The sequence below is a fragment of the Strix uralensis genome, chromosome Z (assembly GCF_047716275.1).
Source record: "Strix uralensis isolate ZFMK-TIS-50842 chromosome Z, bStrUra1, whole genome shotgun sequence".
Classification (NCBI taxonomy): domain Eukaryota; kingdom Metazoa; phylum Chordata; class Aves; order Strigiformes; family Strigidae; genus Strix; species Strix uralensis.
This window is the reverse complement of record NC_134012.1, coordinates 91,351,634-91,376,564: the sequence shown is the minus strand read 5'-3', so window position 1 is coordinate 91,376,564 and position 24,931 is coordinate 91,351,634. Positions and strand designations below refer to the sequence as shown.

The window sequence follows — 24,931 nt, the reverse complement described above, 5'->3', positions numbered from 1 at the left end:
ATGAAGCATAATCCAGCAAAACACTTTGTGACATAAAACATGTGGATGTCTAGGTGTTAATCAGGTCTACTTTCCCTTTGCCCTCCCATTTTTGGGGGGAAGGACTAAAACTTTCACCGTTGTTACAGTTTTCTCATCTGCCTGTCATTTCCTCTGCTTGCCCAGGCTCTAAGCAAACCAGACTGTTGTCATGGGCTGAACTCGAGCAGATCCATGGCTGGTGACAAGACCCAGAGCAGCTGAGCCCTCCTATGTCCTGGTGGGAGTGGTGCCTTCAGAGGGTGGGAAACTCCCCAGCTGCAGCAAATCCATATAAACAGCATTGCTATTTGCCTTCTTTACATGAAGAGGAATATATGAAGTGTTCCTACCCACAACAGTGGTGTAAACTATGGATTACTTTGTTTAACTGTCGCTCCCTTCTTCGGCCACAACAACCCCCAGCAGCGCTACAGGCTTGGGGAGGAGTGGCTGGAGAGCTGCCAGTCAGAGAGGGACCTGGGGGTGTTGATTGACAGCCGGCTGAACATGAGCCAGCAGTGTGCCCAGGTGGCCAAGAAGGCCAATGCCATCCTGGCTTGTATCAGCAATAGCGTGGCCAGCAGGGACAGGGAAGTGATCTTACCCCTGTACTCGGCCCTGATGAGGCCGCACCTCGATTCCTGTGTTCAGTTTTGGGCCCCTCACTACAAAAAGGACATTGAATTACTCGAGCGTGTCCAGAGAAGGACAATGAAGCTGGTGAAGGGTCTGGAGCACAGGTTGTATGAGGAACGGCTGAGGGAACTGGGGGTGTTTAGTCTGGAGAAGAGGAGGCTGAGGGGAGACCTCATCGCCCTCTACAACTACCTGAAAGGAGGCTGCAGAGAGCTGGGGATGAGTCTCTTGAACCAAGTAACAAGTGATAGGACAAGAGGTAATGGCCTCAAGTTGCATCAGGGAAGGTTTAGACTGGGTATTAGGAAGTATTTCTTTACAGAACGGGTAGTTAGGCGTTGGAATGGGCTGTCCAGGGCGGTGGTGGAGTCCCCATCCCTGGAGGTGTTTAAGAGTTGGACTGACATAGCGCTGAGGGATCTGGTGTAGTTGGGAACTGTCAGTGTTAGGTTAATGGTTGGACTAGATGATATTCAAGGTCCTTTCCAACCTAGATGATTCTGTTCTGTTCTGTTCCCTGAGGTGTCTGGACCCTGTTAACCCTCATGCCAACACTTGTAGGTAATGCAGCCTCTGGTTCTTTGACTGCGTATGTCAGTGCAACAAGGGACTGCAGAGGACTTCTTGGTGACTGCAAGCCTTCTGCTGCTGTGTGATATTGTGCCATTGCCTCATATATAAACTGCCCAATTTCCTCCTTTAAAACTAGTTAGGTTTGGTGTTTGCTTCTCCTTTTGAAAGGCTACTGCAGAACTGTCATGGTTAGACACCTTTGAATTTTCATCTGTTTATATTTCGCCACAGTTCTTCTTCCATGCAGTATGTTCTCCTGTCTACTGAATAAGCACAGAAAAAGGTTCTTCTTGCTAGAGTAAGCAAGCTGTCCTGTTCTCCCCCTATAGTATTGTGTTCACATCTTCATGCTGCTTTTGCCATTTTCCTTTGTGAATTCTTTTTACTTTGGTATAGAATAAAAAAATTGTATATGCCTTTCTGAAGGAGTCTTGCCAGCACAGTACAGAGGTATTTATGCTTTTATTTCTATGGAGACATTTCACTGGACATATTTGTGGATGATGTTCTCTCCCTACATGGCTGTATCGTAGTGACTCATGGCCAGTGTGATGACTAGTCCGTTGTCACGTGTTTTTCTCTGCCAAGGAATGCCTTGTATGCAGTCAAATTCACAGCAGGCTTTGAGGCTCTGACCTTGCCATTTGTACCACATTTAGTCCTCCGTTGTTGCAGTCTTCACTGCCATCAGTTCTCGACTTTGGGCATCTGAGTTCTGTGTCAATAATTCTCCTAATTCTCCTGTGTTTGTCATTGGCAGATTTGCTCAGCAGATCCTACGTACTCCCACTAGCTTCCTTATTGCGTTGTCCATGGTTGGCTCAGTTACAGTTACTTATTTACCCACCTTAAAACTCCCCACTCCCTCTCAGCTTATCCAGCCTTATTAACATCACATAGCATTGCATCAAAAGTTTTTTTGTTAAAATGAAAATTCAGTTGATAATTCATTTTACGGTCTAAAGAAAAATGGTTGCTTTGTCAAACAAAGAAAGTACATTTTCAAAACTGGTGTGCCCTGTATTATATTTTTTTCCTGTTTTCTGATTGTGTCTATGTTAATTCTTTCCTTCATGTTTGCTTTGCTCTGAAGCCTTTCAAGCTACTGAAGCCAATAATGAGCCTACACTAGTCTAGATCACATTGCCCTCATTCCCCACACACTTTAACTGTGGGTACTGCACTGGCTCTTCTATGATCTCAAGGCATCAGCCCATTGATGATGGATGTCAGGTGCTGGTTCTCTCAGCATTTTCTCAGGGAGAACGTTGCCTGAAGCAAATTATCGCTTTGCTTTCAGCAGGTGATAGCTTCTGTTTCCACACAGCCATCACTGCCTTGCCCCTGCATCAATATTGTCACTTAGTGAAAGCTTTCTTTTCTTTTGTGCTGTTGTACCCAGATATTTTTAATCTTGACCCTAGAGAAGCTCTCTTTCTCTTCTTTTTTTATTTTTTATTTATATGTCTAAAAGTCTTGGCAGAAGTCATTAAAATAAATGAGCAGAAGTACAGTTTATCTGGACTCTTGGCAGTTTTTACTTGTCATGTCTCAATCTGGTTGATGATGGAGGTTTGTTTCCTGATCATGGTTTCTGCCCATCCCTGCATCCACACTCCTGGCCATTCTCTGTTGACTCATGGTTGCCTGTAGGAAATGGTTATTGCTCAGTTAGGTAACAGCTTTCCCCGAATTTTTTTCTGCTGAACAGAGTTCTTGATGGTTTTGTGGTGTCCAGACTGCAGTATTGCCCATGCTATTTCTAGTCTGTTGATGTCTCAAATATTGGCTGCTTACATTTAGAGTTTCTCAGATAAACTGATTGAAAACCCTGTTGGAATAATTTCTTTTGCCAGTAAATGTTGCCATGTTTGTGTTTGTTATTCTCTGTCGTTCAGTACAGCTGAATCGACTGGTGTCAAGCTCAGTTCAGTACAAAGCATTGTTCCATTTTAGGATTGCTTTCTAGCCACAGCTCTTTCAAGTGTTCTAAGGCAAAGGTAGAGAGAGTGTCCTCCCTTGTGTGCTCTGAAGGATCTGATTGCACTTGCTTCATGAAATCATCTCTTTTGACCAGCAGTTGATTCAGATCCCTCCAGAGGAAATGTAGGTTTCAGGCTGAGGTGTTTCGGAAGCCCAGCTTGGAGCAGAAATGCGTAGAGCACGATTCCTGCAGGAGCCTGGTGTGCTGCCTTGGCTGTGGGGGAGATGTGCACCTGCGCTGGACCATGGGTCTGGACTCTTGCCTGCTCTTCAGGCCTGTGTGGTCACGTAGAAAAACTGGAGCGTCCATTCAGTTATGGATAATGTCATGTTGTTCATGCCCATTTAAAAATAAAATAATAAAATTTATGTAGTCTTCAGATCTGCCTAGCCCTGGAGTTGTAGGACTAACAAATAAAAAGTTTGGACTTTTGCTGCCATACAAGTTGAGACCTCAAATAGAAACTTGTTTTCCTTTGTTATTTCTGCTCTTCTTGGGAGACCTTGTCTGTCATCTGTGAACAACCTGAGGTTGCACAGCTCACCCAAAGCACAGGACAAAAAAAGAATCTTTCTTTCACCCTGTGTTCTTTTATCTTGCATAAAACTGGAACTTATTTACTGACAGATACTTTACTTTGTTGTTATTCTCAGGTTATGAGTCCCATGGTTGGGAAATACTTTGTTTTCCACCGTGTGCAAGTTGCAGCCTCTTTATACCCTTGCTAGACATGATTATCTGAGATTGCAGTGTTAGCTATTAACAGTGTGTCTTGCTTAGTCCTGTTTGAAACCAGCTTTTCTTTCAGGGACTGCAGGAGAATATGTGAACTGTAAACTGGAACAAAGAGGTTTCCAGTTATAGGTAAACCATTTTCCCCTTATCCTATAACTTTTTTTTCCTCCAGGTACGTTGCAAGTGTTTAAGCACTTCTCAGCTTTAATCAGTCCACTGATGATTTTCAAAGAAACGAAACATCACTCCATAAATACACTTCTAATATGAATATAAGAACATGGTTTGAATTAAAGAATATGAATTCTTATATTTGCAGTCTGGTGTTTTCCATCATACTGTGAGATCCCAGTTCACCTACAATCATCGTGCAAGTGATGGCCCTTGTTTGACACCTGTTGGAAGTTAAATACTTGCATATGAATGGGTGGAGCTGCAATGGGACCTCCCCGCTTAGGAGGCTAAAGAGTCTTTGCAGTTGAGCATGAACAAAGCTCACAAGTGTTTGTACAAAGTTCTTCATGTTGATCAGTCATTTGTGCATTTCATACAGGTGCTTTTAGTTTATAACATCTTCATTATGACCATGCTCAGTAAGTGGTGACCTGTAGTAACAGGAGCTCTCCAATAACTCATGTTTTTGTTGGGTTGAAAAAAAAATAAAAATTGGTCTTTGAGATTGCCTCTTCAAAGAGCAGGTACACTGAACAGGCTCTTCAGGTTCCAGTGCTAGGTGTTCAATGAAATCACATAGCCTGGCTGTGTCTGTTTGACTTGTCCTGACATGTTGGTCATCGGAGGTGCTTGGATGAGTTTCTGTATGCATTTGCCTGCATGCAGTGTGGTCTGTTATCATTCCTCAGAATATAATCTGAATACTTTTCTGGTGTTTTCAGAAACTAATTTCATATTGTTCCTTTCCCCCATTTAAGGGTCAAGATGAGGCTGATCCATCAAAACCACCCTGGCTCAAAGGAGGGTAAGTGGTATTCTGAGACCTTGTTTTCATGTGTTTGCAATGACAGTGTACTTTGAGGTCTGCCATTCAACCTAAGTAAAAACAGCACTTCTGATATTTTTAATGTCTGTTGTCAGGAATAATCAAGTGTCCATGCCTCACTTAGAGCGAGGCTGCTTCTGTATTTCAGTCTCCCCTTAAACAGCTGGAGACAGGCTGTGCAACTCTTCAGGAGATCTGTGGTTAAGAACAAGGTTGTAGTTGCAATGTATAATCTGTAACATGATGGCGGCAAGTGCTTATGGCAGCAGTGTTAAAAAATCCTTGCTGAGCAGCACAGCAAGGTGGATGAGATCCTTTTTCCTGAATCAGTCCCTGATGGCACCAGGGAAGGGAGAGAGTAGCTCAGAAAGATTGCTGTGTCTTTTTCTCTTAGAAGAAAAAAATAGCTTTGGGAAAGTCTTCTGTCTTTGCAGTGATTCCTATGGACATTGTAGTAGTCAAAACTGCAGTAACTCTGAAAATCATTGCAGTTTGTTATTTTTTTTAAGCAGTGATCATCATGCCTCTTCTGCGCAGGGGAGAGCGAGAGGTCATGCGTTCTCTCCACAACATGCTACTTGCAGCAAATGAAGCAGACAAATTCTGGTTGTGTGTAATTTCAGCATGATACTCTGCATAATAGGTGCCAGCGTGGTAGCTTCCCTCAAATCCTCTCTGGAAAAAAAAAGACAATTACACATTTTAAAAGCTGCTAGGTTATGTGCCTTGTACATGATTAGGGTGATACCGTTTGGTTTGGTACTCATTAGGAGCTGCCACAGCAGCAGATTTGCACTAAAATCTCAGCAAGAGGTTGGCTTGTTACATGTATAAGTTAATTCTCATACTACTGAAGGAAGCTTCCCTAATAAAACAGAAAGTTAAATTGAAGGCTTTATTATATGGCTTTCTGCTTTTGGAGTCCATTGTTCCATGATGTCGGTATTCCCACAAAGCGTCCTCCACACCTGTGCAGATGCCTGGAGCTGCCTAGCAACCCTGTGCTTTCCTAAGGAGCCCGGGACTTCACTGAGCAGGCTGCTGGAGAATTGACAGTTAGCAGGAGCAGAAGACAGCGATTTATTCTAACTATAAACAGCACCTTTTCCTGCTTTAACAAGAAGACAATGCACTGAGTTTATTGGTTCACGCACACGAAGTGATTTCCCAGCCTGCAAGATGAATACACATACAGTCCTGAAATCCTTACACATGTGTTTTGTCAATTGAAGGCAATGTTTGCTCTAGTCTGTAATTTTTTTCCCTTTCTGTGCAACATATAACAAAACAGTCTGGCTAATGTAAATTTGACAAAGTTTGACTTATTCACTGTATCCCCACATGCAAGGGTTTTCCAGAAAAGGTGGTTATGGGAGGTGAACCTTTAATTCCACTGTTAAACACATTATGGCTTATTAGCCACAAAGTGTATTAAAGCATTTATGTTCAGAGTTCTTCTCTCATATGAGGTTAGAGTAGTGGTGTCCTTTGAAGGAAGTAATCATCCTCTGTCATTGCAAACCATCTTTGCTTGCTTAAATTTTCAAGATTTAATGGAAGCATCTGTGTGATAAAACTTGTATTAAAAGATGAATACATGCTCCAAGCTATTTTCACTTTCAGCATAATGCAACAGTAGCTCCCTGTCTGTAATCTCTGGTTTTGGAGAGATAGCTTCAAAAAAAAGTACAATTGGTATTATGGATCAGTCTCTGGGTGTAATATCTTATATCTGTATATTTTATTTATTAGTGTAAATCATCTTCTCACACAGAAATGCTATTCACTCCTCAATACAGCGCTCCATAATAATGCTATAAATATTGCATGGATTGCAGAGGAGAGTTACCCTGTTACATATAAAGCTACAGTGGCATATTTGAGGCACTGTCAGTACTTCTGTCTGTGCAAACACTGTAATTTTGTTAAGTGAAGTAGAAATTGTACTTGAATAAAGAGGCTGAGGTAGCTGAAAGCAGAAGCTGAATAATTTTTAAAATTAAGAATTGTTGCTGAAAATTCTTTTTTTTTCTTAATATTAACAAACTAAAAGCAGGTCATCTGAGTGTATAACTGTCTAGGTACTAGCATACCTCTCTTCAGTGGCAAATACAAACATCTTTCAAATATGCTGCTTCTCTTGTCATTCTGGCTTACAACTGGTTCTGTCATAAACCTCTGTCTATCATAAATATTTTGCAACAAACCAGGTTGCAACTAGACATGTTTCTCAAGTACAACAACTTGTTTAGGCTCATCTGGAATTTATAAAACGTGCAATTTTAATGTTTTTCTTTCCTGGGAAATGTCAAAGTATCACAGTTTCCTTTCAACTGGATTAGGAGAAAAATAATCATTGGAAATTGTGCAGAAAAGATGCATAAATTCCCAGCTGTACCATTGACTTTTAGCAGGAGCGTTGACTCTGGATTTTTGCTTGTGACCATTTTGTTGCATCTTTTCAGCTTACGGACTCTCCCTTTCTATTTTGCATATGCTTTCGTAATTCAAGTGATTTGACGCAAATCTTTGACTCAATACTTACCAATAAGCTGTGTTGTGGTTCAAATAATGCTGGAATTCTTGTCATCATCTGGGTAGTCTTCTATGACACCTATTTTACCCCAAAACAGTATATTACTAGTATGGGAAAGGGTTTGTAACATTAGAGCAGCAGACAAAATTCCATGTTTGATCGCAGTAAGACTGTTCTTATTTCTGACAATATAAACACTTTATGCAGATATTTCTTGGTGTGTGTCAGATTTTTCTATAATAAGCCAGAAGGGATTATTGCAGTGTAGCTTGGGCAAATTTTTTTTACGGAATTCTCTATTGGAAGTGAGGGTAGCCTCTAGTAAAAACAACGTGTAACCTCACTATAAGGATTTATAGCATTGGAAAACTGTTCTCATTCTTGGCCAAAGATTCCAATAGTTTTAATTAACTGCTGTAAATCTCCACCTTTCTCATGTCCGAGTTCCATTCCCAGCTGTGAGGTCTAGCTGTCACAGCTGACTGCGGGTGGTTTGCGTTCGCTGTGTAGGAGCACAGAGAGCCGTGAACGGTGATGCGGTGCAAATGTGACTCACGCTGCATGCAGAGCCGACGCAGTTCGCGCAGCTACACGTGACTGCTCACCTTCCCACCAGCCTTGTTCAGCCAGCAGCAGCTGTCAACTCAGCCGTGGCTCGGACATGTCACCCTCCTACGCACTGTCAAAAGAGTCAATTTTACCATTACAGTGCTGTAGTGTGTTTCGGTGTGTAATAGACTGTTTCCCTCTTACTCACAGCTTTGTGCTAGGCTGTGCCGTTACATCTTTGTCCATCCTAGAGCATGGTTTGCTATAACGTAGGTTTGGTCACCCTGCGTGTTGTTTTGACTTTTGGCTGTATTCAAAGGGGGTTGGAGTATGTCCTGCTTGCTGAAGGGTGCAGATTGCCTCTTGTCACTTACCAGCCTCCCAAATTTCATGGCATGTACAATTTTGTAGTGGCAATTTGGTTTCCTAGATTCTTTTAAAGGGTAGCTCCATGTGTGTCTTTTATTGCGGTAAGAACAGTTTGACCCATACTCCCTTTCCTGTACTTACAGTGTCCTAAAGCATTTCAGCTGGGTGTGGTGTAACAAATCAGCAAAATACTCAGGTTAAAAGTGCCAGCCAGTTTATGATGTAACTGCAAAAACGTGTAAGCCAGCATGGTATGGGGTGAAAAAAAAAATGGCTAAGGACAAAGTGGTAGAGGTTTCCTTTACAGTCTCTATAGCCAAGAAAGAGACCTCAGAAAACATATTCTTAGTGTTAACAAGGCATAAGAGCAACATGGAGATGGGGAAGTTGAGTGAGACACAGAGGAGCTGGGTGATTATTGCAGGGAGGGAGTCACATTGCAGGCCTGCTCTTGAGTTCTTACGAGGAGCGGCTGAGGGAACTGGGGTTGTTTAGTCTGGAGAAGAGGAGGCTGAGGGGAGACCTCATCGCCCTCTACAATTACCTGAAAGGAGGTTGCAGAGAGCTGGGGATGAGCCTCTTTAACCAAGCAACAAGCGATAGGACAAGAGGGAATGGCCTCAAGTTGTGCCAGGGAAGGTTTAGACTGGGTATTAGGAAGCATTTCTTTACAGAACGGGTTGTTAGGCGTTGGAATGGGCTGCCCAGGGAGGTGGTGGAGTCCCCATCCCTGGAGGTGTTTAAGAGTTGGACTGACATAGCGCTGAGGGATCTGGTGTAGTTGGGAACTGTCAGTGCTAGGTTAATAGTTGATCTTCAAGGTCTTTTCCAACCTTGATGATTCTGTGATTCTGTGAGTTCGAGATGAATATGATTGGTGCAGCATAGAGAAATGTGTGCTCAATTTCCAACCTTAGCAAAAGCATTATCTCAAGGCCTTACAGGTGGATGTAGTTGATTTAATGGGGGCCTTTAAGCTGAATTAACAGACCTTCTTCAAGCATAGGCTTACCTCCATGTGGTGTTACCAGTGAACAGCAGGATCCAGATACAATTATTTGAGCAATGGCCCTTTTGCTCCATCACCACTTATACCAGCAAATGGCAGCTCTTGTGTGTAGATGTCTGCATGGGTTGAAACGTGGAGCACTGTGAATGGTCCCTTTTATAGAAATAAAAATAATCTCCTTTCTCCTCAGATGTGAGGTTTTTCCTGATAATTATATGGACCTCGAGGGTCAGGATAAAGTATGTTCTAGCCTCAAATCAGATGATGGGTAGCAGCATCCTGCCTCTGGGCTGATCCGCTTTGACATGCTCCCTCCCAAACATGGACACCAGGCAGGAACATCCGGATCGTTGTGTGTGAAGAAGATAAACATTTAATCGTTTTTAGCGTTAACTTTACACTTTCTTAAGTATAATCTTCTGGCTGATTTTGCTTCCTCCAGTAAAGCATCTCCCTCTCCACTCCCCCAACTCTAAATTAATTAAATAAAAAGAAAGGGGATGGAAAAAGACTAGAGACAGGATGTTTTCAAGTTTCCAAAGTCTTTCCTGCGATGATGCTCTATGCGAATAGTAAACTAAAAAAACGAGCTCTCCCTAATGAACAGAAGGTACTTTTGAAGGCAGAGGCGTGGGGCTCAGTTACCACAGATCAAGCTATGTGTGAGTTACTGCCGTGGAGCACTGGTTCTGCTGGTGGGTATCACTGCCAAATCTGTGCCCCACAGAAGCAGTGGGGATAAGGCTGCCTTCACCCACCATGCTGGCAGCAGTGACTCTGAAGCACTGGGTGCTGTGCAAGCATGTGACCATCCTACTTTGAGCTAGCTCAGACCTCAGAACTGAGAATAGGAAAATGAACTTTTTCCAGTGCGTTAGCAACTTTGGTTTATTATTAAGTTTCATATGCAGTGAACTGATTCTTTCTGTTCTCATTGACTATGATATTAGCAAGGAGATTGATGTTTTAAGAAAGTTTTTTTGATCTCTTTAATGTCTCTCACTGCTGGTGAGATTTTTAATTTTTTTTTTTCCTCCTGAATTTCCAGGCCTGCAGGTGGTCTCTATGGCATTGATAGCATGCCTGATCTACGCAAAAAAAAGCCAATTCCACTTGTCAGTGATCTGGTAAGAGATTTGGTTTTCTTCTGCCACACAGCCATTAGTGCAAGTGGCTTTACTTTTTGACATATGGTAACGTTCATTGTCACTTCAAGAAGGTGGAGGATTCCCGTTTTGTTAAATTAATTCTTATAGTAAAGGGTTAGGAGTTGTCCTTGGAAAAATCTCAGTGAGAATGAGTTACGGTTTTGTAGACAGTTTCATTCATTTGGCAGAATTAAGATGTTTTTCATGTTCTTTTTCCTTTTTACTCTGCACAGAATATTTGATTATTTTTGGGTCTGCATTATTTTTAAATGTTTTCCTAAAAATCACATACTTTAGGGAAAGTTACAATGTCCATGTGAGGTTTGGCAACTTACCAGAAGATTGGAATTTCAGAGGATAGATAAATGAGCATATGTGCTTGGATTTTTAAAGCAATTTGCAATATTGTCAGTAGGCTTCTGCACTGAGGAAGCACAAGAACCAAGCGAGTAATGAAGACAAGTTTCATATGCTTGTGTGATACGGTGAAATAAGGCTTCTGTGGGACAAATGGTTTTTTGTTGGCTGTGTTCAGTACATGTAGCGATTTCATACTTGGGAGAGATGCTGTAACAGCTGAAAGACCATAGTTTCCATATCCTGTAATTCATGTGAAAAGATGCATGCAATTCTCTCTGTCAGTTTATGCATTGGAAGCTTAATATGTGTCTTACTAACTGCTTCTATCTTAAATCTTTGCAATAGTGGCATTAACTTGTGTTACTTCCTTTGTACGCTTTCATTCTCTCTCCACAGGCCATGGTAAGTGGAGCTGAAGACTATCCACCAAGTCTTCACCAGAAACAAAAATTATTTTACCTTATTTTCCCTCCACTTTTTCGCTTTTTATTTTGAACCTGCAGTATTGCAGTGCATGCATATCCAGCACTCCATCCTTCTCCATCACTGATGGAATGAACTTTTTCAGTCTGTCTTCAAACAGCATAAAGCAGAGCATAAGTGGAAATTTCTCATAGGGTTTCATGATTTCAAAGCAGGTGTTACTGGCTTTTAATTTCCTTCTCTGCCTTCATCTAGCTGGAGTGGCTTACTGAAGAGATCCTTTCTATGCCAGTGTGAGGTGCTGCAAAGGCACTGTCCTGTGCTGTCCAAGGCTGCAGAACTTAATGTTGGCGTGATGCAAAAGAGGCAGTTTTGAGGGGAAAATGCTGTTCATTGTGTTCAGTGATGGCCAATGAATGTGATATACCAGCACATTCAAACCTGTGCTCCCAACCCACTCTGTTCTTCTTTTTATCCTGTTTATTTGTAACCCTTTCACTGTCATGTTTGGGGGTGCTGTGTGTGTTGTAAAACCGATGAAATAATCTCCTTTTGGATATGAATGAAGTTAGATGTAGATGAGTGGAGTCCCATGTAGTGACCTTAGTCAACAGCAGAGTTACCATTGCTACCAGAACATAGAAGTGGAGATGTGAACCCAGGTTTCATCAACAGCTCTTACCAGATGAACAAATAAAATTTTACAGGAGTGAAACTGGATGTGGGCAGATGGAAAAAAGTTGGAGACCTTTCAGAATATGCATTTGACTCCTCTGAGATGTGAGCTATCATTTAAGAAACCAACTTGAATGTAATAGACTGCTGGTTTGATGTCTGGCGTGACAGATTCCCCTTGGTCACATCTCTGGGCATGTAGTGCCAGTGCATTTCTGAATATTGGTGGTGAATAACAAACTTTCTTCCTTCTTAGTCACTGGTTCAATCCCGGAAAGCCGGAATTACCTCAGCAATGGCCACTAGAACATCTCTCAAAGATGAAGAGCTGGTAAGTGGGAGGGTTGCTTGGCTTCTGTTAACTTTTAGTAAGCAAATTAAGGGAATCTGGCTCTCTGGGATGCAGAGCCAGCTTCACAGATGTCTAAAAATATAGATGCAAAGCTTCTTGTATCATTTGTTTAAAGAAACCAAACATGTAAAAAATAACATATAATGTGTCAATATGATCCTGAAAAATGTAATCTTACCATTTCTTTCTGTGCTATCTACCATGGGGAACAGTGTGTGAAACTTGCTTTATGCAAGATATTCCTCATCCGCAATTCTTTTCTTCCATCTCCTCCACTTTTTTAAATGTCTGGAGAAACATTTTTGGAAGGGTGTCCTCTGCTGCTGCTTGTAAAAGTTTGATAAATTTGGCTACCTCAAATGTGTAAATTTATTGCACTGCTCATGCCTTTTCCCTTAAAACTCATGTGTTAACCAGCAAAAATAGGTTCAGTCACCTTCTTTGAATGTTGGTTTATGTGTGCTCTTGCCTTTCAGAAATCTCATGTCTATAAGAAGACCTTGCAAGCCTTAATTTACCCCATCTCTTGTACAACCCCGCACAACTTTGAAGTGTGGACAGCCACAACTCCTACCTACTGCTACGAATGTGAGGGGCTGCTGTGGGGTATTGCACGGCAGGGAATGCGCTGCGGTGAATGTGGAGTCAAGTGCCATGAGAAGTGCCAAGACTTACTCAATGCTGACTGCTTACAGAGTGAGTAGTGGCCAGTGGAGTGCAGCTGCTCTAAAAGTGTTACCAGACCTTTCCTAAATGCATAGGTGATAGCTCAATGACCAGTGAAACTGCGTTTATTAAAATGACTGTGTATTTTCTGAAAAGGTGCCATTGGGCTAAAGCTACCCCCATTGCCCTGTGGATGCAGACAGCTCCACTGGTGCAGAACTTCTTTGTAACACTGTGTTTGATGTGCTTTAAAAGAAAGTTTAATTCTTGACTCTTTCATGTCTATTTGTTTTTTTGTTTTAACCCATCCGGCATAGAAGAGAGGCAGTGGACTGTGTGGATAGGGTACTAGGCTGGATATTCTGACTTCTGTTCTGTCCCTCCTGCCCTGGTACCCCAGTCAGGTTGCTCGTTTCAACCATCAGCCTGTTAGTTTAAGCTCTTCAGAGCAGAACGGGATTCCTGCTTAGGGGATAGAGTCCCCAGACTTAGCTCAGATCCTCTGTATCAAGTGCAGGTTGGCAAGACACTGTCTTTTTAACAGTTGGGTCTCGTGGCTGAATCACTCTAGAGACCTGGGGCTGAGTCAGCAGAGATGATGGGTTGGATAGGAAGGTGTTGAGAGCATGGACAGTATTTCATCTTCCTGCTAGCATTTCTGTTTATTTTGTTGTTTTTTCTCTACTGTGTTCAAAAACTAAGCCCTCTCTTCAAAGAAGAGCTCTTCAAAGAGCTGTGACCGCAGAATAAATGAGACCTTACAAAACCAATGGAGAAGTTTAAAAGGAATTTGATTAAAGAAAAAGAGAGACAAAAAGTATTGGTTTTAGGCATCTGGCCTGGTCCACTTATTTTTATTTGCTTGTAAAACAGTTTCATAATTTGGTCTCAAATTTATGTTCCTGCTTGAGAGCAAAATATCTTAGTCTAAATGGAAGAGAAATTTCTGCCATATGTGTTAAATCTTGAGTAGGAAGGTGGGGCTGTTTCTGTTCACTCTTGATTTTCTTGGCGTTGCAGCTTGATGGACTAAGTCTAAGGAATCAGAAAAGTTTGTGAAATATAAGCAGACTTATTTGCAAATCCATGTCAGCGATTATAGGAATGTAAATAGTCAAATCTTGTATCTGCCTCAGCCTCTAGTTGTTTGGGAACGCCAGGCTGGATGATCCAGCAAGTGATACCAGTGAAACATAGGTCATTTGTTTTTTCTTATAGCTTATCTTAACACCCCAAATGGACATTGTTTATGCTTGTATTTTTGATGTGTGCAGAGTTTTAAACCAGTCATAGGACTGGGGCTATTTGCAGTGGCTCATCTGTCAGACACAGCTGCTACTGGTGAAACATCTCTGTTCCTCTGTAGCTTAGCATTTCCAGATTTGTCTTTGGGGGCTGCAAGGTGATCTTTACTGTTTATAGCATTCAAGCAACTGTGTCATTGACACCTTGGCTTTGTTGCAACCTTTTTGTGACCAAGCAAGGAGCTGCTGTGTTGCATTTGATTCAGGAGAATGTAGTTATAACTCAGTTTTCTGACACAACCTGTAGTAGAAGATCGCTTAGACTAAGGATAACTTTATTTGTTTCTGGAGTTCACCAGAACCCTCTGAGAAGTGGTGATTTTCAGTATTTGAGATGAAAAGCTGCTGTGCATCCAGGCTTGATTCGGATACGTGTCCACAATGTTGCAATGGAGCTGTGATATCTCAGTATGAGGAAAATGCTATAGAGAGCAGAGGAAAATTAGGTTCATACCAGCAGCAGCGAGGAAACAGGCACAAAGCTGTTGTACAAAGCAGAGTTCATGAACTTGAAAACAATAGAATAAAACTAAATTTAAGAAATAACTAATGACTAAGAGGACATATATTCCTGCAGATGATAGCTGTGTCTGTCCATGTTCAAGAAGGGAGACTTCACACTGGGATGGGTACTGGAGAGAGTTCAATGCTAATGGGGAAAATATGAGACTGTCATGAGAGAGGATGGTGTGTGTTTGTTAATCTTTCAAAAAAGAGGCTTCGCAGTGTCAGACAGGAGAAGAACAGGAAGAATGCTGTTTGAAAAAAGTAAAAATAGCCACACTAAGTCTGTCCTAGTAGAATGTTTTTAAAGGGATGTTGTGGATCAAAGGTGTAAGATGTGTGTGTAGAGCTCCTATGACTCTGGCTTACACTTACAGTTATCCATGTTTTAAAGCCTTTCTGAGCAGTAGATGGTGTGTTTAATAGCTGGCAGTGTTGGCTCTGTGAATTGGTTTAATCCTTGTTTGAACCTGTTTATACCTGAACTATGTTGGGGAAGAGGGAGATAAGCAACAGGGAGGAAGATGGTCTGTTTAAGCTTACTGTTTGCAAAAGAAAAAACGGAATAAACTTGCTGTAAGAAAATTAAAGGTGGAAGTAGAAGACAACTTCAATGATGAGAACAGGGAGTCTCTGGAACAGCCTCTGAAGAATAACCATGGGGGCAGGTTTTCTAATCTCTGGTTGGAATTAAATAATCTTATGCAATGGACTGTGGGATGTGATGATGGCAATACTCTGTGCTTTTCTATGGAATAGAAGTAAAAACTGGAAATGACTTTATTTTTCATATATGACAAAGCATTAGATAAGCACTTGTTACTTTATTCATGGGACTGCAGATGTTTGCTTTGCACATTTCCTTTCAAAATGTAAACACAAGATACTTCAGCATGCAGAGTTAAAGAAACAGAGAAGAAACAACTGAGAGTACACTGGGTTCAAAACTTGCAAAAACATGTAGAAAGGTAAAACCCAACCAAATGAAAACTTTACCGAGTTATTTGAAAGCTGCCAAGCATCAGAACAGGGAAGATACAGAGACTGTGAGCTGGGGTTCTGTGGGGTACCCAGTGCGAGTGTGGTGGGTATCTTTATCTGAGTTAGAGATGTGAAGGAAACTGAAGGTGGCAATTGTGTAATTAAACGACAGAGAAGGCAGAGGAAAGGTAGTGCTGGGAGATTAAGAAGATGGTGCAGCAAATGTGTGGATGTGCTTGCTGCTGGGTTGGGAAAACAAATGTTATTGATACCAGAAATCTGTTAAAAGGCTTTTCAGGCAACTGTGGTTTTTGCTTTGGCATGTTCATGCTAAAATCCTTCTAACTGGAACCCACCAGATCAGAAGAAAATGGGAAAATAAAATTTATTTTTATATCTGTTTGAAAAACATAGGGCTGTGCTTGAAGAATGGGCAATGGGGTTTATGGGGGACAAGCAACAGTTTTAGACATCCAATAAATTCAAGACTGAACTTTCTTGTATACTGAACTCAGGAGGGATATTTTCCTCACAGAAGCTTTATTGTTGCTGTCAGTAAAAAGCCCAACATTCTCAGGACACATCTTCACTTAGGTCTATTTAAGGCTTCCAGAAAATGTTACATTGGAGTAAAATGTATTTTCAGGCTGGTAACAAGTACAATTCTATTGATTATACTTTGGTGCCTCAGGATATATCTTCACTTCAGTCTGTGTAAGTCTTCCAGAAAATGTTGCTTTGGAGTAAAATGAATCTTCAGGCTGGTCGCAAATACAGTTCCATTGTCTATGCCTTGAAATTTTGGGTAGACACCTGGGGTCTTATTCCTTAGAATCAGAATGTGCTCTTTATCCATCTTCTATCCTTCAGTGTCTTTCTGGGGGAAATAAAAGGATCTCTTTACCCAAGTCTGTTAGAATGAAGTTTGGTTATTTCTTCTGAGGGTGTTTTTCTTACCCTCTATATTTTTAAGAAAGTGAGTATCTGATACAGTAAACAAATGTCTGGGACTGTAGTGATGAAATACTCAAAATCAGCTATGCTTTGTTGCAATTTGAGTCAAAATCCATTTGCAGACCGGTTCAGCAGGGCTGCTCCATGAATTGGCAATGTCTGAAGTGCAGTAAACTGGAATCAATTGTGGTATGTGTACTGCAGCCATCTGGTTTATGGTTCTGTTGGCTCCAGGTTGTTTCTCTGAGGATGTTTCTCTGTTGTATGTACTCAGAAGATATTATTCTGATAGTGGGGTGCTTACCTTTTTATCATAAGGTCATAAATACTTGCTCAAGGGAAGATGCTCTCTTTTTAGCCTTCTGCTGTTCTTGGAAATACTTGAAATCTCTGCTGCACAGGTACACTTCTTTTCTTATTTGGCTGAAAATGGAGGGATGTTCTTTAAAATCCCTGTTGCATGCAAAACTTGGAAAAAGAGAGCTTTTATCTCTTGCCCTGAGCAATGGTGTAGTACTAACTAAAATACAATGGGTCGGGCAGTGTTAATGTCAAAGGAGGAGTAAAGATGAGGATGGATGTATAGGATAACAAGGAACAGATGCAGAGAAGTAAGCAGAATTATGAAGAGAGTGGAAGGGAAGGACATGCTAGCAGGATCTAGTAAAAGCGGCCTGTACAGTTCAGGGCTAGCATTTGAAAAGCCACAGTAATCTGCTTCTGCAAGCATGTCTTGGGGTTTTTTGTAGTGATGCTAATCTAGTCCTCAGTAGATTACAGTTAAACCTGAGAAAAGAAATTGCCATGGGGTATCACAATCTGGTCCTCTGGAGATCTTGAAAATGAGGAAATGTGATCTCAAGCTTCAAACTACTGTTGAACATGAAATCTGTGTTGTGAGTGTGATTAGCTGTATGTCTCTATTAGTGCTTCTTTATGAAGCAACAAACCTTGGAGAACTTCACGCAAGCTGTCAGGGCTGCATTACTGAATTACTCCTTTTGGTACTCTTTTGGCTCCTGGGGTCTTGGTTCACCTCTGGAGTTGTTCAATGTTTTTTGACTCAGGACTGGAAAACAGGTGTGTCTGCTACTTTTTGGATGAGAAACTTGTGTGTGTTGCACTGTGAATTCAGAGACTTCAGTCCAGAGACCGTCTCAGTGAGTGCACCCTTAGTGAGACTGATGAAGTCACTTGTGATAATCGTCTTGGCTCCTGGGTTGAATGATGATTAGACACCATGGTGATGAACACTTGTTTGCTCCCAGAATCCTATGTAGGAAAATATTTGCACAGAAGGAGGAAGGATACCTTTATTTGAAACTTGAATATCTATTTTAAGTTTCAGGAATATATAATTTCTAAGCATTATCCGCCTACTGAACAGCTGTCTTCTCTCCTGCCAGTGTTGCTTTCTTGACTTTTTCCTGTTAAAGCATAAGATAACAGCACTGGCAGTTTACTAATAGGTGTATCAATACAATTCCCAATATAGACATATTTGCTTTCTGTTTCCAGTCATAAATTGACACATAATTCAGTCCTAGAGAGGAAGAGGGAAGGAAAGCCCAGTCACATTTGTATGATTACGGTACACAGTACTTGTATATTCCTGTGCCTTTCTGTTGCCATTTACAGAACTACTCGAAAAGCTGATCCACTGGCCACAACCCTCTTTTTGCAGCCAAATAAATGCAGTTCAAGTCCAACAGCAGAAAAAACACCCTCTGCCATCCAGTATAGTGACATGCTTGGTGTTTATATCACATACATCACAGGTCATTAGTGCCCCAGTGGTGATTTTGGAAACTGGTGGTTTTGTACCAACAAGCAGGTGGTAAAATTGAGAAAGAGTGTGTTGCTGAGGCAGAGGGTTTATCTGTTCTTTATTAGTCTGTATTGTTAAATAAGGTGTCTGTCTGATTATGACTTTTGCATTGCAGTTCAGGTGCATCCTCTGCAGGGAGAGAGAGACCTTTCCCAGGGAAGGAATAATGGAGCCTTCTTACCTGGGCAAATTATCTGTCAGAGTGGGGGAGAGTATGGATGGAGGTGGGGGATTTCCTCTGAGAGTCAGGAAGCAGAGCCAGGCCTTAGAAGTGACTAAAGAGGGGGCTCTCTAGGGGTCTGTATGACATGGCTCACACAACCTGCAGCCCAGGATGCCCTGGACTGCTGCTAGCGTTGCAGAGGGATAAATGCACTATGCAAGGTCTCTGGAGGTGCTGGGGATGCTAGACGTGTTTTTAACTAGAATTCCTTCATTTGTCTTAAGTTTGCATTCTGAAGCATTGTTTGATGCTCCTAGGGTACTTGCATTAAGGCAATGATGCAGACCATGCCACCCCAGAACTGATAAATAACTCTTGTCCTATCTCACTGTGATGAACAGTGAAACATTTATATTTGCAAGCTGCCTGGCTAGTAATTTATTTAGAAAATGCTTCTGAAATAGAGCACAACATAAACCTTAATGTTTGAATTTGGGTCTTAATTTTCTTGAAGTCAGAAAGGTCAGGGCAGGATTGGTTTCTTTTGATCACAATCGATTTCAGAATTTCAGCTAGGAAAAGCAAATTGTTCGGTTTGGCCTTTCCCAATTTCCTGATTGTTTTCTGTAGCTCTGCATATACTGCATAGAGTCCACCTCCATCCTCAGAAGACCTAGTTTTGTTAAAGCTGAATAGCACCTCTTGCCTGAAGTTCAAAGTATAGCCCCTGGTATCATTTTGGTTTCATATTCCTTTAATAAATGTTGGGTGATTGCCTGATACAAGACATCACTTTGGGTGGTGCTAGTTCTTCATCACCGATGAGGAGAGACAGCAGGGACTGCTTAATTAATTCCAGTATTTTCATTTCATTTCATCTTAAGCCAACAATAGGAAACTCGGGGGCAGATACATTTAATTGTACTAAATGAAATACTGAACATCAAGCCTCTAGCAACTAAAATAAAAAAAAAAAATAATCAGGTAATGTGAAGTTATGGCTTGTTTTATACCCAGGTCTTTAATAGTATGCCTTGGTATGCAGTGTCCTTAATGAACTTCTGAAACTTCAGTGGTCACACTCTGTTCCAAACTGTGTTTTTATTCTTTTTGGTTTGGATGGTGGAAGTTATAATTGAGTTTTGTTTCTTTATTGAAGTGAATTTAGTAACGGTGAAAGGTGTTAGATTGAAGGCCCTAGAAATGGATGTCTTCAGGCAGTGTTAGTCACTGGGCAGCCCACTGAGCATGCTAACAAGGTTGTCTGTTATGTTGTACTGCTGGGGGTCCTTTATGTATATGAGTTCATAGAATTTTATTCATATTTGGTCACTACCTGCTGAAACCGTTTCATATGCAAAACTGTAATACCCTACATTAAAGGTGCTCCATATATAATATTTGACCATTTCTTCCAGAAGAAAAGAGTTTTATGTATCTGTGTGATTGATTGGCTTCCTTTGCACGCACTTGCACCTGCTTTAATACATGTTTTTAAGGTAATTTAATATTTAGTGAACACCTGGATGAAGATCATTTTTCTAGGACAAAGCTCACTTTAACTATCCCAGAGAAGAAAAACAAGCAAAAGCTTATTCAACTAAACAGAAATATTATGACTGAATGTGTTCACAGGGCTTTTGTACAGGTTTAATTTATCTGACTTGAGATCATAACTTGAAATTGCTGCAGACTGCATGTAGAGAGACTGTGTACAATCTTGGATTCCTGCTTTTCATTTCATACCCAGGTTTGTCTGCCCTGTTATCTCCTGTCAGTGCTTTCATTAACACATGCCTCACATCTGACACAATAGTCAGTGGCTGAATTTTGACAGCAAACATGACTGTCAAAATTGAGTAGGGAACAGTTGGTTGTGGGAGCATTCTTATCTCATAATTATATTAACTTTTCAATTTTGTAAGAGGTATGCAAGTGACCAGAGGCCTCTGTTTTTTCCGATACATTTGAATACCTATATAGTACAGACCCTATGCCTGGCTCTTGTGTCTCCAGCTGCTGGATACTGTACTAGTGCCCCATGCTTATGATGACCTAAGTTTTTAACTATTGAATTTGCTACCTTACAGGTATTTGTTATAGTTACTATGCCTATCCGATTCTAAGAATGGATTATTTGAGTGGACTCCTTACAAATTGATAAAATAAAGGGGGATCTAGCGAGGCACTTCAGATGCCTCCAGCTCAATGCCTGATCCAAACAGGGTGGTTCCAGGCAGAATGGGACACAGACTGTGCAGTGGCTCTGTGCTGAATGGGGACTTGTGGCACACATCAGTAGGAAATGCTGACTGTGTCAGCCCATCTGAACTTCTGCTCTTCTGTGGTGCTGAGGTGCAGCATTGAAACAAGCTCATAGATACTATTTGTAATGGAGGTCCTATGTCCTCTTCTTAGCACTCGCCCAAGCAGGGATTTATTTCACAGAATCATAGAATGGTTTGGGTTGGAAGGGACCTTAAAGATCATCTAGTCCCAAACCCCCTGCTGCAGGAAGGGACACCTTCCACTAGACCAGGTTGCTCAAAGCCCCATCCAACCTGGCCTTGAACCCTTCCAGGGAGGGGGCAGCCACAGCTTCTCTGGGCAACCTGTGCCAGTGTCTCACCACCCTCACAGTAAAGGATTTCCTCCTTATATCTAATCTAAATCTACCCTCTTTCAGTTTAAAGCCATTACCCCTTATCCTATCACTACACTCCCTGATAAAGAGTCCCTCCACATCTTTTCTGTACCCCCTTTAATACTGGAAGGCTGCTAGAAGGTCTCCCTGGAGCATCCTCTTCTCCAGGTTGAACAACCCCAACTATCTCTGCCTGTCTTCATAAGGGAGGTGCTCCAGCCCCCTGATCATCTTCGTGGCCTCTTCTGGACCCACTTGCACAGGTCTGTGTCCTTACTGGGAACCCCAGATCTGGACACTGCACTGCAGGTGGGGTCTCACAAGAGTGGAGTAGAGGGGGAGAATCACCTCCCTCAACCTGCTGGCCACACTTCTCTTGATGCAGCCCAGGATGCAGTTGGCTTTCTGGGCTGTGAGCATGCATTGCTGTCTCATAGTCAGTTTTCCATCCACCAATACCCCCAGGTCCTTCTCCTGCTCTCAGTTCACTCATCACCCAGCCTGTATTTGTGCTTGGGATTGCCCCAACCCTTGTGCAGGTCCTTGCACTTGGCATTGACTTCATGAGGTTTGCACAGGCCCACCTTTCTACCCTGTCCAGGTCCCTCTGGATGGCACATCCCTTCCCTCCAGCATGTCGACCGCACCACACAGCTTGGTGTCGTCAGTGGACTTGTTGAGCGTGCACTTCATCCCACTGTCCATGTCTCCGACAAAGATGTTAAATACTGCTGATCCCAACACCGACCCCTGAGGAACGCCACTTGTCACCCCCTCCACTTGGTCAAGCCATTGACCGCAACTCTTTGAGTGCAACTATCCAGCCAATGTCTTATCCACTGAGTGGTCCATCTGTCAAATCCAGGCCTTGGCAAGGACGTTGTGCAGGACAGTGTCAAATGCTTTGCACAAGTCCAGGTAAATGACATCAGTTGCTTTTCCCTTATCAACCAATGCTGTAACCCTGTTGTAGAAGGCCGCCAGATTTGTCAGGCACAATTTGCCCTTAGTGAAGCCATGTTGGCTGTCACCAATCACTTCCTTATTTTCCGTGTGCCCTAGCATATTTTTCAGGAGGATCTGATCCATAACCTTGCTAGGCACAGAGGTAAGACTGACTGATCTGTAGTTCCCTGGGTCTTCCTTTTCTCCCTTTTTAAAAATAGGATTATGTTTCCCCTTTTTCAGTCAGTGGGAACTTCACCAGACTGCCACGACTTCTCAAATATGAAGGATACTGGCTCAGCCACTTCATTCGCCAGTTCCCTCATGATGCATGGATGCATCTCATCAGGTCCCATGGACTTGTGCACCTTCAGGTCCCTTAGATGGTCTTGAATCTGAACTTCTCCTACAGTGGGCGGTTCTTCATTCTTCCAGTCCCCACCTTTGCCTTCTGTGTCTTGCGCAGTGTGGCTGGAGCCCTCCCTGGTGAAGACCGAGACAAAAAAGGTAGTTGAGCACCTCAGCCTTCTCCATATCCCAGGTAACCAGGTCTCCCATTTCCTTCCAGAGAGGGCCCACATTTTCCCTAGTCTTCCTTTTATCACCAATGTACCTATAGAAGCTTTTCTTGTTGCCCTTGATATCCCTGGCCAGATCTAATTCTATCAGGGCTTTGGCCTTCCTAACCTGATCCCTGGATACTCAGACACTTTCTCTGTATTCCTCCCAGGTTACCTGCCCTTGCTTCCATGTTCTCTAGGCTTCCTTTTTGTGTCTGAGCTTGTCCAGGAGCTCCTTGGTCATCCATGCAGGCCTCCTGGCATTCTTACTTGGCTTCCTCTTTGTCAGGATGCATCTCTTCTGAGCTTGGAGGAGGTGATCCTTGAATATTAACCAGCTTTCTTGGGCCCCTCTTCCCTCCAGGGCTTTATCCCATGGTACTCTGTCAAGCAGATCCCTGAAGATGCCAAAGTCTGCTTTCCTATAGTCCAGGGCAGTGAGCTTGCTGTGCACCCTCCTCGCTGCCCTGAGGATCTTGCACTCCACCATTTCATGGTCACTGCACCCAAGGCTGCCCTTGAGCTTCACACTCCCCACCAGCCCCTACCTGTTGGTGAGAACAAGGTCCAGCATAGCACCTCTCCTCATTGACTCCTCTATCATGTGGAGAAAGAAGTTATCACCTACATACTCCAGGAACCTCCTGGATTGCTGGTGCACTGCACTGTTGCCCCTCCAACAGATACTGGGGTGGTTGAAGTCCCCCATGAGGACCAGGGCCTGTGAACATGAGGCTGCTCCTATCTGTCTATAGAGGCCCTCGTCTGCTCGGTCTTCCTGGTCGGGTGCCCTGTAGCAGACCCCCACTATAACATCTGTCCCTGCCTTCTCTTTAATCCTGACCCATCAGCTCTCGGTTGGCTCCTCACCCATCTCCAGGCAGAGCTCCCTGCAGTCGAGCTGGTCGCTGACATAGAGGTTGATGACATTTATTCAAATCAAGGTGATGAGAGGGAGGGGGCATGCTGATGTCTGCTGTTAAAGAAAGATCCTCATTTCTGGGTCTTGCTCAGCTGCGAGAGTATTAAACTTAGGCCTGTTGACAGGAAAGCAAGTTGGTCCCAGGTTATAGAGGAATCTGAGCACTCCTCTGCCATTATCTCCTCCCAGCTCTGAGTTGTCCAGATTCTCTTGTGTGTATATTGAAATGGGGGGATCTGACTGTAAAAGTCAATAGCAAGAGCCATCATGTGGAGGGTAACTCATGGCTTTGATCCTGCTGTCCAGATTCAGTGAAACATGACTTTGTGTTTGTCTATTTCTGATGAGCATTGTGTACTTTCTGGTGCACAGGAGCAGCGGAGAAGAGCTCAAAGCATGGGGCTGAAGACCGAACCCAGAATTTCATCATGGCAATGAAGGATCGCATGAAAATCCGGGAGCGGAACAAGCCAGAGATCTTTGACTTGATCAGAGATGTGTTCTGTGAAAGCAAATTGACACATGCTCAGCAGATGAAGACAGTGAAGCAGAGCGTGCTTGATGGCACCTCAAAATGGTCAGCAAAGATCACGATCACAGGTGAGTGAGGGAGACATGGGTTCTCTTGACCTCACCTAGGAGCCTAAGGTAAGAGAGTCTTGGTGTGGAGCTGGAGAGAATGGGAGGGAAAGGCTTCTATGACCTGTACCTCTTTCTGTTCAGTGTACAGGTAGCAGGTGGAGATACTCCTACTCCAGGCACTGTAGTGTATCATGAGCTAAGGCTCATCAGAGAAGCTCTTATGAGTGATATTCCTGTTTCTCTGGCCATTCTGAGCTGCTGCTTCATGTGGTGTGCGGACATACCGTTTTATTGCATGGTGGTGGTAACTCTTCTCTTTTCCTTCCAGTGGTGTGTGCTCAGGGTCTGCAGGCCAAAGACAAGACTGGGTCCAGTGATCCGTATGTAACTGTTCAAGTGGGTAAAACAAAGAAGAGGACAAAAACGATTTTTGGGAATCTGAACCCTGTGTGGGAAGAGAAGTTTTACTTGTAAGTGCTCTTAGAAGGACTCTCAGCCCCATTTTGCC

At 42.6% G+C, this 24,931-nt stretch overlaps 1 protein-coding gene across 2 annotated transcripts in view; it reads left to right on the top strand.

The window, feature by feature from the left end:
- The window catches only part of UNC13B (unc-13 homolog B), a 220,177-nt gene that overhangs the window by 121,747 nt on the left and 73,499 nt on the right, over window positions 1–24,931 (top strand). For both annotated transcript variants that reach the window (XM_074856071.1, XM_074856070.1), the window contains exons 11-16: window positions 4,882–4,928; window positions 10,461–10,539; window positions 12,275–12,349; window positions 12,847–13,066; window positions 24,214–24,441; window positions 24,752–24,893. In XM_074856071.1, coding sequence (XP_074712172.1) covers window positions 4,882–4,928; window positions 10,461–10,539; window positions 12,275–12,349; window positions 12,847–13,066; window positions 24,214–24,441; window positions 24,752–24,893 — 791 coding nt within the window. The remainder of the gene's footprint in view (window positions 1–4,881; window positions 4,929–10,460; window positions 10,540–12,274; window positions 12,350–12,846; window positions 13,067–24,213; window positions 24,442–24,751; window positions 24,894–24,931) is intronic.